Here is a 19,437-nt window from a genome sequence, read left to right as displayed (position 1 = left end):
ACATAAACTGACAATGAAAAATACTTCTAAAGCATTTATTAATCTTAATGTCAACATTTAATAACACGTTATTAAAACCAAAAGTTGTAACTGTATTATTTAATGGACCTGAGCTAACATGAACTAACAGTTGTATTTTTTTAACTAACTTTAATAAAGAATAATAACTTCTGTAACAAATGTAGCTATTGCTCATTGTTAATGTTAGTTAATGCATTAACTAATGTTAACTAATGATATATATATATATAATATTAGGTTTATTCTTTTTCATATGCTTGTTTTTTCATACAGTTAGATATTAAAATAATTTAAAATGCTTACTTTCTATGCGTTAAGACATAAAATATTAATATTTAAAAAATATAGGAATCTTATATTTTTCAACATTTAATTAAATAGTATTAAAAAGCTTGTTAAACAAATCTGGCAAAATCAGTGATTTTTATTTCAGTATTTTCTTTGTTTATTTGCTTGTATGGATTGTTTTACATTTGGCGCTTCATAGCTCAAGGCAGGAATAATAACATAGCAGTCATTCATTGTATGATACTGGCAGCTTACTACGAATAACTTTCTGAACAAGTCTCCCTTAGGAAAGAGGGAGGGATCAAAGGATAAGGGAAGCTCGTTTTAGAAGGCTGGGCAAATAGCTGGAATTCCGTTTCCGTTCCTGTTCCTGGGATTTTACTCACTCCCTCAGCGGGGGAAATCACATTTTATTTACACTTTTCTGACCCTGACTGTTACCGATGGCTTCTTCCCCGCAGAAATCTCCGTCTTCTCCCAAGTCGCCAACTCCAAAGTCTCCGTCTTCCAGAAAGAAAGATGACTCATTTCTGGGAAAACTTGGTGGGACTCTGGCCAGGAGAAAAAAGGCGAAAGAAGGTAGCGGTTGAGCTTAAAATGCCTATTTTGCAAGGGGTAACGTAATGTTTGGCGCGTTTTAAATAGTAAACAGCAGCTCTAGTCATGACAGTTTTGCTTGAAAGTACACAAGTTAGCCTACTACATAACTTCAGAAGTCTGAATAATTCCCTCCTCCAACGGGATGAGCGTTTGTTAACACTGTCAACATCTCTGTTTCTTGTAGCTATATATTTAAAAAAAAAACTCAAAAGAAACGACAACGGGGTGTGTTTAAAGTAGCGAGAAATGTTTACATTCCAAAGTTTGTGCCGCTTTCTAACGAAGTAGCGGACGAATCGCTCTTTTGATTCGGATCTTTTCAATGAATCATTTTACAAAAGCGCTCAGAAACTGCCCTTGCGCTTCTCTAACTCAGTTGAATCGAATAATTGAATCGAGAACCGTCTCTTTTGAACATGTCTTGCTCGTAGTGGTCCTAAAACCGATGAGTAAATTGATTTGACACATTGGGGCGAAAATTAAGTTATTTTAGAAAGGCAAATAGCAGCATGTTAGAAATAAAATAAAAAAAGAAGTAAATATGTGTATAATCTTATTTGGATTATGCAACAGAGTGCTACCGTCGGCTTGCATAAGTAAAAAATCGGATTTATTTTCTCTATAGGGAAATTGAATTATAAACCGTCAAAGACAGACCTATACCGTGAGCAATGAAGTTGTTGATCGATGGTACTGTATATGCCTCCGTTGAAGCCATCAGCCCGCATTATTCAACTTTTTTAAATGATCATGTTTAATAGTGGAATTCCTGGTGAAAAACTACAATACCCATGATTCTGCATAGAATCTCCACCAATCAGAGAACCAAGACAAGCAAATTGCACCAAAAGAACTCTTTAGTACTTGCCCGCTCCCATGAAGCATTGCAAATGTCATTTCCCTACGCTGTCAAAATACTTATATATATATATATATATATATATGTTATGTTTCTGTATACATAATAAACACAATTTTATATTTATCCTTTTTTTTTTTTTTGTCATTTGCAATGCTTCATGGGATTGTAGTTCTTTCCCTCATTAAAGCCGTTAAGTACACAGTTTTGTACTTTTGTCTTTTTGCTTTTTTATTGTAATTCACCTCGTAGCTGTTTGGTTTGTGGCTTATAACTGTTTAATGAAGACTTTTTAAAAACCCTTATAGGAAAACTACTTCCTGAACCAAGGACACTGAAAAAATGGGCGGAGTTGCACTTTTCTTTGCTCAAAAACGCATTGATGTCATAGCAGTTCAGTTAAGATTTTACCAGTAGTTATTCCGAGATTTATTAGTGATTTTCTTTGTGCTCCATTTTGGCAAGTAGCATTTTAAAGCATGTACCCTGGAGGCATGATTATAAAAAACCTTTTAAAGTATTTAACCACACCTGAAAATAACTGAGTCATCGAATCATTCAGACAAAAACTTCTAAACTACACTCTTGAGTAGCAATAATCAGGCTTTTTATAGTCTAGAAATCACACGTTGGCACATTATAAAGTGTTCTTAAGCTCTGTCTTCAGCTAACACCCAGCTTTGGCAGTGTTTTTCTAACCATGTAAGGTATTCTGTCTGGACGAGGCATGAGATTGTTATTGTACAGGAATGAGAACAGAGTCATCTCATCCTTGAGACAAGAACAGCTGCGAAAACTAGACTGCAATATCCAATAATAATTCTGACAACTTATGAGGATCCACATCCTTAACAAATAAAAATATATTAGTCTTGTTGTCCTCTTATCCAGTAAGTAAATTAGGCTGTGTGCCTCTGCCCATTACATTGAAGTGTTTCTTCTGGGTTTGCACGATTCCCAGAGTGCACTTCTGTAATGATTGCGCGGCATCCATCAGCACTTGCAAGGCCGATTGAGAGGAAAAAGCAGCTGAGCCTTCGGATTCTCTGAATGCCTGTTTCTCCATCTCCTATTCACCCACATACAGGACGAGAACTGTGATCTGGATGGGTAATTGATGTATGATTTGATTTGATGAGGACTATTTCGCAAAATGCAGTGCATTTGATGTTTATTGCTTTAGTTACACAATTGAAAATATGAATTACATGCGATAACTTCTACAACTTAAAGGGACAGTTCACCAAAAAATGAAAATTCTGTCATCATTTACTCCCCTCAAGTTGTTCCAAACCTGTATATATTTCTTTGTTCTGCTGAACACAAAGGAAGATATTTGGAAGAATGTTTGTAACCAAGCAGATCTCGGCCCCCATTGACTACCATAGTATTTTTTTTTTCCTACTTTAGTAATCAATGGGGGCCGAGATCTGCTTGGTTACAAACATTCTTCCAAATATCTTCCTTTGTGTTCAGCAGAACAAAGAAATATATACAGGTTTTGAACAACTTGGGTAAATTATGACAAAATTTTCATTTTTAGGTGAACTATCCCTTTTAAACAGTTGGTGAAAAAAAATGTGAACATTATTTAGTCACCTTCATGTCACTCCAAACCCTTAAAATGACAGTTTAAGCTTCAAAAAGTACAAAAAAAGCACCATAAATGAGAGATCTTCTGGTGGAGTTCTAGTTAATGACTGATATTTCTGAAGAAATTGTGGTGCTTATTGTTAAGCAGCCTCCCAGTCACCCATGTTAACCTCAATGCTCACCACAATACAAGATACATGACATCTTTGTCGTGCCGTTGGATTGTACGCACCCCCGCATCAGCGAGAAGAAGCAGCAGGAGAGCAGCTGTGCGTGAGCTCGAGAGGGTGTTGATTAATAGGATATCGTCCTCCATGGGAGGCCTCTGGAATCCAGCACAGGATGTTCGCATCCCCATAATCAGTGCTGTAGACAGTGATGCATGCTGGGTTGCTGTAGGAGCGAAGAGCGGGAGTCTTGGGTTTTTCTCAGAAGATGTTGAGAATTTCGACATTTTCCTAAAGTCTTATAAATATATGATGCGATTAATTCAAAACGCATGTGATTGATTCAAAATCCTTAACGCGTTAAAATAATTTAATGCAAATAAATTACGGAAGCATGCGAAATTGCTTCATTAGCATAATTTACGTCTCACAATTTATGTCTTGGGAGTAGGGAGTTTATCACACTGCACTAGCACCTAGGCAGAAATTACTATTCTAACCCCTTAACCCGATTTCGCTTCTCTGTTTGCGATCAGATCATTTTATATCATTTGGTTATTGGGTGTCCTTTTGGAGTCTCCAAAGGGCTTTTCACACTTGAAATAGTTAACCCTGGGTCATTCTAAACCCTGGGTAAATGGAATCCTGGGTTATCTTTATTCATCTTCTTCACACTGCTCATACTATACCCGGGGTTAACAGTAAATCCTGGGTATTCATAAGCTGCCGTTTCACACTGCACATCCCTAGTCCTTATTTGCTTATTTATGATGTCAGTGTTACTTACTGGACAGGCGCAGCACGCGACCTGTTTACATAAAGCCTCTAGCATTGCGCGTCCTCATTGCTGACTGTAATATCCAGTTTTTTTCTGAGTGAACTTTTCGAATTATAAAGGTAAGAATGACGATCTTTTCTTCACTCCAATTGTCGCGTTTTCCATCGCCGTTTGACATTTTTCCTATCATACGCAGAAACGACTGTTTTTACATCGCGCGGTGTTTCCAAGACTGCCCAAAGCGCGTGAATATAAGGCACGCGATTGGTTGTCGGTTGCTAAGCATCTAGTTGTAACATTCTAACACCGCATCGTTTCACACTGTACAAGTTTGGCACCGTTAACACGAGCCCGGAGCAGGGTTTCAAAACCCTGGGTAAAAAGCGGTGCTAACCCCGCATCTAACTTACAAGTGTGAAACACTCCTTTACCCGGGGTTAAAGCGGTGTTTAGAATGACGATAACCCGGGGTTAAGCGCAGTGTGAAAAGCCCTCAAACGTGTCCTTTTTTGGAAAGACAGATAAATTTACTTTGAAAAAAGCTTGCAGAAAATAAAGTTTTGTGAGAATTATCCTTCAATCTGATAGTTTACTTTGCTGGATATGTCAAATGATGACAAAATAAACGCGTTAAATAAGATAAATGATGAATTATTAATTTCATGATAAGTATGCGATTAAGGGTGTGATTAATCACGATTAATAATTTTAATCTATTGACAGCCCTAGATTTTTTACATTTTCATCTGAAAATGAGCCGTGATGATGGAGTGTTGTGGGTGGTCGCCAGGGTGTTGCTAAGCGGTTGCTAATATGTTTTTGGTCATTGCTAGATGGTTGCTTACTGAAAACTTATCCTGATGTCTCTGGTGGCTAAATATTATTGTTCATAGCACAAAAAAATAATATTTAATATTTACTTAAATATTTAATTTTAAAAGTTTAATATTTACTATTATGAATATAAATATACATTAACATTTGAAAGTTTAGGGTCGATACGTTTTTTTTTTTTTTATGTTTTTAAAAGAAGTCTCTTATGCAGTTTATTTGATCAAAATTATAGTAAAAACAGTAATACTCTGAAATATTATTACAATTTAAAATAAATTTTTAAATTTGAATATATTTCAAAATGTAATTTATTCCTGTGATGGTAAAGCTGAATTTTTCAGCATCATTACTCCAGTCGTCAGTGTCACATGATCTTTCAGAAATCATTCTAATATGCTGATTTGCTGCTCAAAAAACATTTATTGTTATTATCAATGTTGAAAACAGTTGTGCTGCTTAATATTTTTTTATATAGAAAAAAATGGAAAGTTCAGAATAGAATAGAAAGTTTATTTGAAATAGAAATCTTTTGATACATTATATAACAGCAGTAACACAAGCAATAAATCACCCAATTTCTTTTCTTTCTTTTTTTGGCCACTGTATTCAGAAATAATTTGTTACCTCTCACCCAATGTGTCCTGTATCCTATAGTATCGGAGCTGCAGGAGGAGGGGATGAACGCCATTAATCTCCCCCTGAGTCCCACACCTTTTGAGCTTCATCCTGAGGACATCATGCTAGGTACTGAACCCGTAGCCTGATTATTCAATTGATGCTCTTTCAGGTTAATAATAAGCCCTTACACCTTCCTCTTCCCCACTTCCTGTCTGTCTCTTTCTCTCACAGAGGAAAATGAAGTCCGCACTATGGTGGACCCAAACTCGAAAAATGACCGAAAACTCCAGGAACTCATGAAGGTTTGTGTTTAAAGCCGAAATGTCAATTCAGTCATCATTTATTCATCCTCATGTCATTCCAAATCCATACACATATGATTATGCCTAAATTAGGTGCTCATTGACTGGATCAACGATGTTCTGGTTGGGGAAAGGATCATTGTGAAGGACCTGGCTGAAGATCTCTATGATGGACAGGTTCTCCAGAAGCTCTTTGGTACAAAATTTTACTATATGGCTTCTTCTGATTGGTTAGACAGAGTTTTATTTGACTAAACAACCAAGCAAGTTCTACCTGGACTCTTTGAGATCTTTTCCACATCCTTGTGTTTCTGTCCTCTAGAAAAAGCTTGAAGGTGAGAAGCTGAATGTTGCGGAGGTGACTCAATCTGAGATTGCCCAGAAGCAGAAGCTGCAGACGGTTCTGGAGAGAATCAATGACGCACTGAAGGTCTCCACCAGGAGCATCAAGTGGAACGTCGACTGTAGGTCCCAAGAGCTTCAACACTTTGTTCAAATGATCCTAAATAAGACAAGACAAGTGTTATGTGATGTTAAATATGGACTTGTCTTAAAGCGTCCACTTAGACAAGCTGTGGTGCACAAAATGGCTTTACAACAAAGTCTGTTTAAAGTGCTATTGATGGGTGTTTCTCACAGTTTTGAGTTTCAAAGACTTGGAAAACACTTTAGGTGATGTAACAGTGTCTTTTAGTGGATTTCAATCACTCTACTTATGTGGAAGAGACACTAAAGAGATTGCAGGTCATTTTATGAGGCAGAAAGATTTATGTGCTATTGATTTTCGTATTAAATGGAGGCCAACATCAATCCTTACGTAACAATTCACAGATCTGAAGCTGCTACTTAGCTTGTCTCGTGCCAATACGGGTTTTAATCCACTCAAATGAAACCAGGGAATGTTTAGATTTAAAGTCGGCATGAAATGGAAGTTGTGATAGAAATTTCTTCTATATTGTGATGTATATCCTAGTGAAATGGCTAAAATGTAGTAAAACTGTATGGCGGGAGTTGATTTTGTTCATCGGGAATTGGTTGGATGGTTGTGGTTTGCTATTGGTCGATCTCATGTGAGTGACAGGTCGCTCCGCCTTTGCGCCAGTAAACACGTCATCAGAGAATTGCTTTTGAATTGATTAAAGATTACAAGGGCACACATATTTTAAGAAAATGATGTGCACGGATAAATAATTTATAATTAACACTGCAATATTCCATTAAAAAAATACGAATTATCGGTTGTTTTCATGGTGACTTTTTCTTTTTTTTCTTTTTTTTTTTTTTACACCATTTGCTAGCGGTTCACGCTAAGAGCATTGTGGCCATCCTTCACCTGCTGGTGGCGCTTTCACAGCACTTCAGAGCCCCCATTCGCCTCCCTGACCATGTGTCCATTCAGGTGGTTGTGGTCCAGGTATGTAGACTCTGTTTTAGACTGTGATGCTAACTGCTAATAAATTTTTGTTGTTGCGATGCTAGAAGTAGACTTTGTTTGCGTTTAAAACACTCTCGGATAAACTTGTCATACAAATTCTTCTCACAAATCTCCACAAAATCAAATAAAATGTCAATTTGTTGTTTTTGACCTACCAGATTTTGTCAATATGTATTTCAGGAAAGAAAGCAAGTCAGAATAGAAAATACAGATAAAAAGCTAATTAGCATTACTTTCATCTGTATTTTGTCTTGATTTTTTTGTATTTTTTATTTTTTTAATATATTTTCTTGCTTTTCTTCAATGATAAATTAATACTAATGATACTGTAATAGTGAATATCTTCTTGCAATCGTTTGTTACTGAGTCAAATATGGATAGTTATAGTCAATTATCCTCAATATCTAAAGCTAATTAGCCTCAGTAACTAATGCTAGCTTGCTGATGTTGATGCTGTCGTTTTTATTTTCTCTTTTGTTTTGCTTTCTGTATTGTCTTCCTTTTGATTAAATACAGATGATTGGAAAAATTGGAAATATCAGGAAATGTAAAATTTCAAACCTGGAAAAATCTGTTAAACTTAGTAGAAATATATATATATATATATATATGTGTGTGTAATTAAATATAACATTTAAGATAAATCTTTCTCTATAAATATGTGTATATTCAAAATTTAATTTAATGATTTATGTAATTGCAGTTGCTCTTTGAAGAACATAAATCACTGTCTATAAAATTATTCTTAAGAATCATATCATTATACAATAATCACAACTGTTAAAATCATAGAAATTAATGGGAAAAAATGTGAGAATCCTAAAAGCAGTTTCCATTTTTTTTATTTTTTTATTTTTTGTTTATTTTATAGTTCATGTAGGAGAATGTGGTCTCAAATTCCATCGTCTTGTATTTCTCCCATTATGCCTGACTAGAGAAACTCATTGTTTTACCATAACAGATATTTTGATATCAAACTATAGCGGTTTCTTAGACTTCTAGGGAATTCTGACTCTTGTTAATATCCAATCTGTTCCTTTTTCCTTTCTCTTAGAAACGAGAGGGCATTCTCCAATCCCGTCAGGTTATGGAGGAGATCACTGGCAACACCGAGTACGTCAATTATGCATCCCTAATTTCCAAATGTCACCCCCATGTGTTTATAAATGTGCCAGTATCAGAGTTTAATAATTTTTTGCATCTTTTGAACCTTTCATATGTTTCAATCATTGTGCAGTAGATTACTGATTACATGATGGTGTCTGGATTAGCTATGGCACTGTTTTATCACCCTTTGTGTGGACACACACACATATGTGCACAGCTGACTGTAGAGCGGTCCAGCAGGCACCTGGCAGCTGGGGAGATAAGTGTGTGTTTTTGCACGTGTATGTGTGTGTTTGTGGAATACTTCCTGAGGCTGTTATCACACACACAGTAGCTGCTGCTGCCCAGGCTGATGGCTGGCAGGAGTGATTAGAGAGTGAGGAGGAGGGGGCCTCATGGGGAGAAAGCCCTGTCCAGGGCTGTCCCAGACTTGCCTGATCAATTTGATCACCCTTCCACACGCCCAAATAGCAGCTGAATTTTTTTTGCCTGGTTTTCAGTGACCGTAGCATTACGAAAGATAAATTACTTCTCATGCTCTACAGGAGATGAATGAAATGCATAACATGCAGTAATGCGCTGATATTAAAATTCTTCGATACTGATACTGTTATGACCGATGCCCAACAAATGTTTGATATTAATTGTCTAAATAAATGTTAAAAAGCTAAAACTAAAATCAATCATTTTAAATGCTACAAAGCATCACTACATTATAATGTACAGTATGAAAATTGGCTATTCATTTTGAGATTGGCTAAAGATTTCATTAAACTGTGTTATTAAATCACTATTTTAAAGGTTAACTTTAAATGGGCATTTAATGAGGAAATGAGCATGAATATTTAAATATCCAATAACAGTCAATACCGATAAATAAAAAAAAAAAATCTCTAATATCGGCCAAAGACTGCTATGTTACCTCTATCTATCTCTCTCTCTCTCTCTCTCTCTATATAATATATATATATTATAAATTGCCCATAGAGTAGCTGTAATTAACATGTGATGAATTTCTAACAACGTACTTGTATATGTTAGTACCAAAGTTCAGTCATAATTTAATAAAATAAAATTAACATAATTTAATTTCTTTATGTTCATAGGGCATTATCTGGCAGGCATGGTAAGTATTATTAAAATTTCCATCATTTATATGTTATATACAATACTGTTCAAAAGTTTGGGGTCAGTAAGATTTAAAAAAAAAAAAAAAAAAAAAAAAAAAAAACGAAATTAATACTTTTATTCTGCAAGGATGCATTAAATTGATCAATAGTTGACTGTAAAAAACATTTATAATGTTTCAAAAGATTTTTGTTTCATGTAAATGCAGCACAACTGTTTTCAACATTGATAATAATCAGAAATGTTTCTTGAGCAGCATATTAGACTGATTTCTGAAGGATCATGTGACACTGAAGACTGCAGTAATGATGCTGAAAATTCAGCTTTGCATCACAATTACATTTTAAAATGCATTTATATAGAAAACAGTTATTTTAAATTGTAAAAATATGACTAATTTTTGATAAATAAATGCAGCCTTGGTAAACTTAAGAGACTTATGAGAGAAACATATGATCTTACCAACCCCAAACTTTTGAATGATAGTTTAAAAGTTGCAGTTGTTTTCTAACACATGGATGTATTCTTCCATGCAGAACGTGATGCTTTTGATACCTTGTTTGATCATGCTCCTGACAAGCTGAATGTAGTGAAGAAGGTATGAAAGAGCACAAATATTAGCTGAATTGACATCCTAAGACAAGCCTGACCACATATGCATCTGTTTTCCACAGACTCTAATCACCTTTGTCAACAAACACCTGAATAAACTGAACTTGGAGGTTGCTGAACTGGATACACAGGTAATTAACACATGGATCAACACAATAAATATACTGTGACTGTGGTAAATTAAAGCGGTAAGCCATGAGAAATAATCTGTTACAGTGATTTTCTAAAATGGTATCAGCCACAATATGATGAAAGGGTATTTGTTCAATAAATTAAGTAAAATTACATCATTTATTCCTGTTCATGTCACATGCCACAGTCCGTTTGTCTGTGCCAGTCGATCTTTTACATGGTTACAATGGGAATTGAAGCATTCAATCTTCAAAACGGACACAAAAGCACCATAAAAATAGATTTAAAGTAGCTCATTTGATTTGTACTCCATATTTTAAGTTTTCTGAAGCCATATGATAGCTTTATGTCAGAAATGTACTGGAATTTAAGTCACTATTCTTCACTAAATAAAGTAGTTCATTAGCTTATCTGTAGGCTGTTTACACTTGCCAAATATTAACTAATAACATTAATTTTACAACATTAGATGTAACATAAAACACTAATGTACATAACTGATTAGAAAAAACTAAGAAGAAACATCATTATTTCAACGAAAATACATCCAATGTGAAGTGTCACGCAGGGAATTCTGGGAATGTCAATTTACGTTTTTTTTTTTTTTTTACTGTAAATTATACAATGACTTGTTCTTTTTCATGTCCAAAAACTGTAAATTTAACAGTATTTTACTGTAAAAATTACATTAAATGTACAGTTAGATATATTACAGTTATTCACCATATATATAGTACAGAAAAATTTTTCACCGTTGATTTTTACAGTCTTTTACCGTTAAAATCACAATAATTTTTTACAGTGAAGCTTTCAATCTTCAAAACGTACACAAAAGCACCATAAAAATAGAATTTAAAGTAGCTCATTCGATTTGTACTCTATATTTCAAGTTTTCTGAACCCATTTGTGTCAGAAATATACTGGAATTTAAGTCGTTATTCTTCTCTAAATAAAGTAGTTCATTAGCTTATCTGTAGGCTGTTTACGGTTGCAATAAGATGCTAAATAATTGGCAGGTTAATATAAAATTCAATCATATTCATAAGTGTGTGTATATACACTTCAAAGGTTTGGGGTCAGTACAATTTATTTAAAAAGTTTTTGAAAGAAGTCTCTTATGCTCACCAAGGCAGCATTTATTAAATCAAAAGTACAGTTAGAACAGTAAAATTGTGAAATATTATTACAATTTAAAATAAATGTTTTCTTTTTTCATATATTTTAAAATGTAATTTATTCAATGTAATTTTCAGCATCATTACTCCAGTCTTCAGTGTCACATGATCCTTCAGAAATCATTCTGATATGCTGATTTGCTGCTCAAGAAACATTTATTATTATTATCATCAGTGTTGAAAACAGTTGTGCTGCTTAATATTTTGTGGAATCTGATAAATTTTTTCAGGATTCTTTTGATGAGTAGAAATTGACTTTCACTTTTGATTAATTTAATACATCCTTTCTTCTTAGATCAGAACTATCTGTTTTATGTAAATTTGCATTTCTCGATTCTCCATCTACGACGGGATTGAGTTGTTCTGACTGAGACGTGTTTGTAGTTTGCAGATGGTGTGTATCTGGTCTTGCTGATGGGACTTCTGGAAGGATACTTCGTCCCCCTCTACAACTTCTTCCTGACCCCTGAGAATTTTGACCAAAAGGTATAAATTATGAGTGCATCTGCGGTTAGCGTGCTTCAGTGTGGAAAGCCATCCTGGTGTGCTGTGTTGAGTGTCATTGAGAGGGGGTGGTGTTGACAGTCAGCCCAAAGTACAGGCTGCTCACCTGGGTCACATCCAGCAGGCCCAGCTCATGCCAAATGGGCATGTCGCACCAGGATGCATCTGTAATCTGCCTCTGCACAGGAAACGGATAAGTGGTGTGATGTGTGGCTCCCTTCTAATATCCAGTGCTTGTGTGTGGATTTCAGAGATAACTGCTTTAGGTCCTTCTACAATCCTGTTTTGGGAAATCACTTTTTTTTTTTTTTTTTTTTTTAACACGTACCCCACTTTGTAGTTGTACTTCTTCAAGATGTCAAAATATCGTTGTTTCTTTTTTATCTGCAGGTTCATAATGTGTCTTTCTCCTTTGAGCTGATGCAGGACGGTGGCCTGGAGAGGCCCAAACCCAGGCCTGAGGGTAATTATGCCTTTGTTTTCTGCAAATCCTATCATTGTAATTGTGTGGCTGACAGGCTATTTTAAAAAGATTTGTCTTGTCAGAGCTGTACTCTGCTACTGATGTGTTCCCAATTCTCAAATGTTGCTCTTTTAACCTGAAAGTTCATTTCTTAAATGCCTCCCATATGGAAGTTTCAGAGATAATTGAAAAATTACATTAAAAACAGGATTTTCTTGGGTTGTGCAGTAAATGTAATTTACATAATCTTCATATAATCTACTTTTTTTTTGTTTGTTTGTTTGTTTGTTTGTTTGCAGTATATCTTATACATAATTCTCAGTTTTTAAATATTAATATTTACCTCTTTTAATCAAAATGAGTTTAAAAAGTTTAGTTGGTTAGTACTTTTTCCCTTCAGTTAATAATTAGTACTTTTCTTTCCTTGAGAATAGTTCGGTAAGAATATTTAGTTACTTAGTAATTTTCATTCAGTTAAGAATACCATTTCCTTTCCTTAAAGGCACAATATGTAAGAGTTTTGGATTAAATTATCCAAAAACTAAACTGTAAAAAATTATTTTCATGATTTCACAACTTTTTTTCTTTTGTCAAATCAACTTAAATAATTAATGTGGTTCAGATAACATAATATTTTGAGTTTCTGTTGATTAAACCAATCGCCTTCATTGTATTAACTCAAATTTTTAATTTCAATGAACTCAACATTTTAAGGCACCAGATAACTTACTTTAAGTTAAACCAACAGTTCTTTTTTTGCAGTGCACTAGAACAGTGTTATATATTTTGTTGACTTTTGTACTTAAATTATCCCAAATGTTTCCAAGAATGTTTAAATACAGAGAAATAAGCAATTTTAACCAGGACACGGGCCGTGTCCGTGCGTCGCCTATCAACGACTCCATACCTTTATTTTGTAAAAACCATGGAAACACCAAAGACACTTTAATATATTATGTGTTTATTAGACTAGGGAACAACTGTTTGGATAAAGTTATAGACAAACTAAAACTAATCATTGTTATATAGCTCAACACGTTTAGTCTTATTGTTTGAATCTCATTTTCTTGATTATATTATTATGATATTCTAATATCGATCTAGCTTACTGCAGTGTGCAACAAGTGTCTCATAGCAGCCGCTGAGCGAACGCACAGAGTAACGTTATAACATCATTTTCAACACACTCAAATGTATCTAATATGATAAACAGCGCTGCGTTACACCACATACGCTTGACTGGAAGAAGCGGAAGCGGCGACTGTGGCATAATAAAAGTTCGGCTGCTCTCCAGCCGTGTGTCGCGCTCGTCTCTCATTAGCAATCGCTCCAGCGGCCTCGTTTCTGCTCGCACAACATTCAGCCCCGCTCTGCTTCATACTACAGTAACATTAATAATCTCATCCATGAATGTGATTTCTGCCAGAGTCCCGCTGGCTGTGAGGTATCTTCCATGATTCCACGCTCAATCTCAGCGTCATCAAGCTATGCCTTTGTTTTGAATAGGCGACCTCTAGCGGCGAAAAGTTACATATTGTGCCTTTAACAATAGTCAGGGTATGTTTACATGACAACAATGTACTAAAAATGGAAAAGTTTTTACTTTGGCTTTTTCGCGTACAGACAACAATGTTGTCAAAACGATCCACGTTCACACGGATCCGCGAAAACGATTAAAAACACTGCATTATGATGCCAGGCCAGTAGTTGGCGATGTCACTTTGTAAAGCAAATTTATGTGCCTATAGACTGAACACCAAATTCGCATTTTTGTAGTTTACATGGAGACGATAACGGTATTGTTTTCAAAAACTTGCCTTTTGAAAAAGTTTGCGTTTTCAGGCCCTCAAAACACTGTTGTTGTTTATGTTATACTAATAACTTAGTATGTGTATATTATGTCTAATACAGTATCCCTAATATACACATACTAAGATTATACATACTACACAGCTCTCTTTATACAATTAATTTATAATGTATGAAAGTAGTCTTTATACTGTGTACGTTTGGTTGTGCGTTTTTGTGTGTATTTGAATGATTTTCAGGTTTAATGTGTGTCTCGGTCTGTTAGTGTTGTTTGCATTAGTCCTTGAAGAGTCAGGTACATTATTTAACATTGCAAAACTCCACTTAATGCTTTAAATCAATTCAAACAAGTACTGGAATTAAAGAAACTATGCACTGAATGTGTGTTTTAGCTGCTCAAGGAGTTGAGCGAGACAGTTGTAACTATATAAAAGCTTTTGTTCTCAAATTTCAGAGTGAGTAATTTTTTTTTTGTTCCTCTGTTTTATTCCAGACATTGTGAATTGTGACCTAAAATCGACACTTCGAGTTCTTTACAACCTTTTCACCAGGTACAGACATGTGGAATGAGTCAAAACGGGAAACACGTCTATGGGATCACAGAGTTTTTATGCTGTTAATTATTGTGGAGTATTGTATAATACCCCTATACGACTAATAACTGTGTCTAAGTATTTTTTTTTTTTCTTGTCATCCAGATGGATGTAAAAACACTAAAGAAAATAACACTATGCATATCAATGTTTTTTAATGAAAGCATTCCATTCCTCAGATGATGCATTGAAGTCTAGCATAACTTCAGCTTTTATTTGTGGAAATGCAGTTAGCTGTTTAATCTGTTTGGAATGTTTTCATTGTAAAGTGCCTAAACAGACGTACGAGGAAAAATATCCAGCATGCACTACACATTATATCGCATAAAACACTATATTATCTTAAGTCACAGTATTTGCTTATATTTCCAAGTGGATGTCTGGCCAAATAATTTGTTAGTTTCACTACGTATCTTAATTTGTCATGATTTCTGTGCTAATGTTTTTATATCTGTCCACTTGCATAGTCTATCTGCAACAACCAAAAAAAAAATTTTCCTATGCTGTTGCTACACAGGCTCAATTTGTTATTTTGAGGACTTCATAGCAATTAATTTATTTTCTTAAATCTTAAAACATGGTGTCTTGAGTCATTATTGGGGAAAATTTGTATTTAAAGTGAAAAAACGGATTTAATTAGCGGTGGCGCAACTTTGTTTGTGGAAGCTACAAGAAAATACTTTTTTATATACCTTGTTTGATTGATATCATTCCAGTATCATCATTTGTAAAACTCAATGTTCGTGTTTTATCTGCACCTGAAAAATGTTACAAAATCTACATTAAACATGGATGAATCATCTACCCCATTGTGATTGTCAGATTTTATCTTTCCATTCCATTTCCTCCCTCTATTGAGCCAAAGACTGCATTCTTGAGTGCTGTACTTTAAGCCGTCTTGATAGACTCGGTTCACTTCACTCACTGGAACAGATGCTCAAAATACCGCAGGGATGACCGGCAGACATGGGCCCTCTTTGTCCTTATTTAAGTGGAAGGCTGTTTGGGGGTAATTTTACTTCCATTCAAAACCATCCACCTCCACATGGGGAACCGGTGCTTGAAAAAAAACGCTTTAACATTCTTACTGGATTCTTTCAAAATGGCTGCAAAATGAAATGATGGTCTAATTTAATCTTGGCAGACTCCATATGCTACAGTCCTTGAGCACTGTAGTTTTTGTGCTTTAGAACCACCAATAAATATAAACATTCTAAAATGGAACATCTTGAATTGAGTCACTGTCTGAACAAATACTGTTGGTTAAACCGAAGAAAAATACTCTAATCTTGGATCAAACTATTTCATTCCTCTAGTCAGAATGGATGGGTTTCCCAGAAAATGGCTTTTCTACCTGAAGCGTTGAAATTCTTGTGCCTGGTTTGCTTTAGAAAATATCAGATCTTTATGTATGGTAAGATTTTGCATTTCTTAGGAAAATATGAGTGGTGCTTGTCCAGCACGACTTGCCACAACAATTCTAGGGTGTTTCTATGATGTTGCTAATGGACAAAATCAAAAGAGACCCCAGCCAAGTCTGATATTCTGGCCCCCTGAAAGTGATATGGTCCCCCAGTCAAATGTGGGAAGTCTGATCACTTAGTAGTGTTGTGCAATGTGGTGAATTAGCGTGAAAAATCTGATGTGAAATGTGCATTGGAAATTGTTTTGCATGAAATTCCTATTGAAATGACTGGATTTTGACATGAAATTTGCTGAGCGACTGCAGCCTTAATATTACACTTCTCCTAAACAAACCTTGTGATTTGAGGTATAATTTACACTGATCAGGCAAAACATTATGACCACCTTCCTTATATTGTGTTATATCCCCCTTTTGCTGCCAAAACACCTTTTTCCATTGCTCCGTGGTCCAGTTCTGATGCTCCCGTGCCCACTGTTGGCGCTTTCAGTGGTAGACAGGGGTCAGCATGGACACCCTGACTAGTCTGCGGCTATGCAGCCCCATACGCAACAAACTGTGATGCACTGTGTATTCTGACACCTTTCTATCAGAACCAACATTAACTTTTTGAGCAATTTGGATCGGATCGGACCACACGGGCTAGCCTTCGCTCCCCATATGCATCAATGAGCCTTGGCCGCCCATGACACTGTCGCCGGTTTACCACTGTTTCTTCCTTGGACCACTTTTGATAGATACTGACCACTGCAGACCGGGAACACCCCACAAGACCTGCAGTTTTGGAGATGCTCTGACCCAGTCGTCTATCGCCATCACAATTTGGCCCTTGTCAAACTCGCTCAAATCCTTATGCTTGCCCATTTTTCCTGCTTCTAACACATCAATTTTGAGGACAAAATGTTCACTTGCTGCCTAATATATCCCACCCACTAACAGAAGAGAGAATCAGTGTCATTCACTTCACCTGTCAGTGGTCATAATGTTATGCCTGATTGGTGTATGTCTGTAGCACAAAGGGAAACTTGTTACAGTACATTTCTTTTGTTTTAAAATTGTCTTTCATAATGAAGATACAACGGATAGACTGAGAAAACATAATAAAATTCACTATACATAGCTCTGTTTGTTTTAAATATTGGAAAAGAACATTACAAATGAAACATATTATATAACATATTATGCAATTTTCACATATTTTGACTTCCTGTTATCCCAAAAGCAGATGATTAGTGTAGTCTAAGGGGGAAATTACAAAAAGGACTGACCTGTGCGTAATGTCCTGAATTGCAGTGCTGCCTCCATTAGGTTGCAATTATTTTGCTCTTTGTAACATTTGTTCTCTCTCTTAAATGTTTGCCTCTCTCTCTCTCCATCTTTCTCACCTTTTTTGTTCTGATGGTTCGGACCCTTAGTGTGTGGATTTTCAAAGTTACGCTGGCCTGAAATTCAACAGAACATCAAAGGTAGAAGGGCATTCATCCTGAACATCAAACATGCCTCTGAGGGCTCCATTTATAAAACATTTACAGGAAAGCCATGACCTCCAATCTGCTAAAGAGCATTTATATTCGTTACTTGATTCATATGGACATTCATACATCACATCTGAATGTCATATCTAAGAACGACATGACATCTGTGAATATGGTTCTGGGGAAGAGAAGCGCACAAGGTCTTCCTCACTGTTTCCTTTTCATGTCGTTCACTGCGTCCCTATAGATTGTGAGAACAACATTCTGCTAATGGCAGGCTCAGGCACGCTGGCTTGATCTCACGGGGTAACAGTAACAAGTTAACAAGCTGCTTCATTGCTTGTTCTCCAGATCCAATTATATGACCATTTAATTACACCCCTTCATTTTGCTCCTGTTCGCTCCTCCTGTAAAAGCACATATTGATTTTTAAGGATTTTATATGTTTACCCGTTTCTGTGAAGTGTGTTTGCTGGATGTATGTTTAAATCTTTAACAAATGCTCAGTTAACAAGTGCTGTTTCTGATGAGAGCAGCATTTTCTTCCTAGCTTTTAAAATCAAGCCTCTCTCCTTTTTCTATTAGTATTATGCACATTTCTGTCAGGACCACTATCGTCAAAGATGGTTGAAAAGTAGCATACAGTTTGGATTGGCGGTATGGTTCTGTTCTGGGCAAGAACTCCAGCAATAACCCACCTTAGAGTAAACAGAACAGAACCAACATAAATGTATTGCAGATATCAATAATGTTCTTCTTAATGACAATAATTTAGTGTGACAACATAAATCAAGATAAATGACAGTCTGATTTGAAGAGGAATATCAACAAGTCCTGACTGTGGACGAGAGGAGGAGCTGGGGATGGAGGAGGGTAATTAGCTCCTGAGCAACACGATAAAGCTGCTAATAATACTTAAAGGAACACTCCACTTTTTTTTGAAAATAGGCTCATTTTCCAACTCCCCTAGAGTTAAACAGTTGAGTTTTACCGTTTTTGAATCCATTCAGCCGATCTCCGGGTCTGGCGTTACCACTTTTAGCATAGCTTAGCATAGTTCATTGAATCTGATTAGACCGTTAGCATCTCGCTCAAAAATGACCAAAGAGTTTCGATATTTTTCCTATTTAAAACTTGACTCTTCTGTAGTTACATCGTGTACTAAGACCGACGGAAAATTAAAAGTTTTGATTTTCTAGGCCGATATAGCTAGGAACTATACTCTCATTCCGGCGTAATAATCAAGGAACTTTGCTGCCGTACCATGATATTCAATGTCTCTCACAAATGTCTCCATGGTTGCAAGGCACGCTCCCTGTGCAGGCAGGGGGTCACAGGCGCTGCGTGATACCATTGCGCCTGCTGCACTTATGGTACGGCAGCAAACTTCCTTGATTATTATGCCGGAATGAGAGTATAGTTCCTAGCCATATCAACCTAGAAAATCGCAACTTTTCATTTTCCATCGGTCTTAATACACGATGTATCTACAGAAGAGTCAAGCTTTAAATAGGAAAAATA

At 35.8% G+C, this 19,437-nt stretch overlaps 1 protein-coding gene across 1 annotated transcript; it reads left to right on the top strand.

Annotated features, from left to right (window-relative positions):
• The first annotated feature begins 626 nt into the window (after positions 1-626).
• parvaa (parvin, alpha a) lies at positions 627-15,822 on the top strand. Its single transcript, XM_051884379.1, has 13 exons — positions 627-888; positions 5,795-5,884; positions 5,990-6,060; positions 6,154-6,256; positions 6,384-6,524; positions 7,359-7,474; positions 8,550-8,608; positions 9,709-9,728; positions 10,267-10,328; positions 10,405-10,473; positions 12,034-12,135; positions 12,544-12,616; positions 14,919-15,822. The coding sequence occupies exons 1-13, from the start codon at positions 753-755 to the stop codon at positions 14,993-14,995; spliced, it is 1,119 nt and encodes a 372-aa protein (XP_051740339.1). The 5' UTR covers positions 627-752; the 3' UTR covers positions 14,996-15,822.
• Positions 15,823-19,437: the final 3,615 nt, after the last annotated feature.

Source organism: Ctenopharyngodon idella, chromosome 24 (genome assembly GCF_019924925.1).
Source record: "Ctenopharyngodon idella isolate HZGC_01 chromosome 24, HZGC01, whole genome shotgun sequence".
NCBI classification, from domain to species: Eukaryota; Metazoa; Chordata; class Actinopteri; order Cypriniformes; family Xenocyprididae; genus Ctenopharyngodon; species Ctenopharyngodon idella.
Note: the sequence above shows the minus strand (reverse complement) of the source record. Positions and strands in the feature narration are given on the sequence as shown.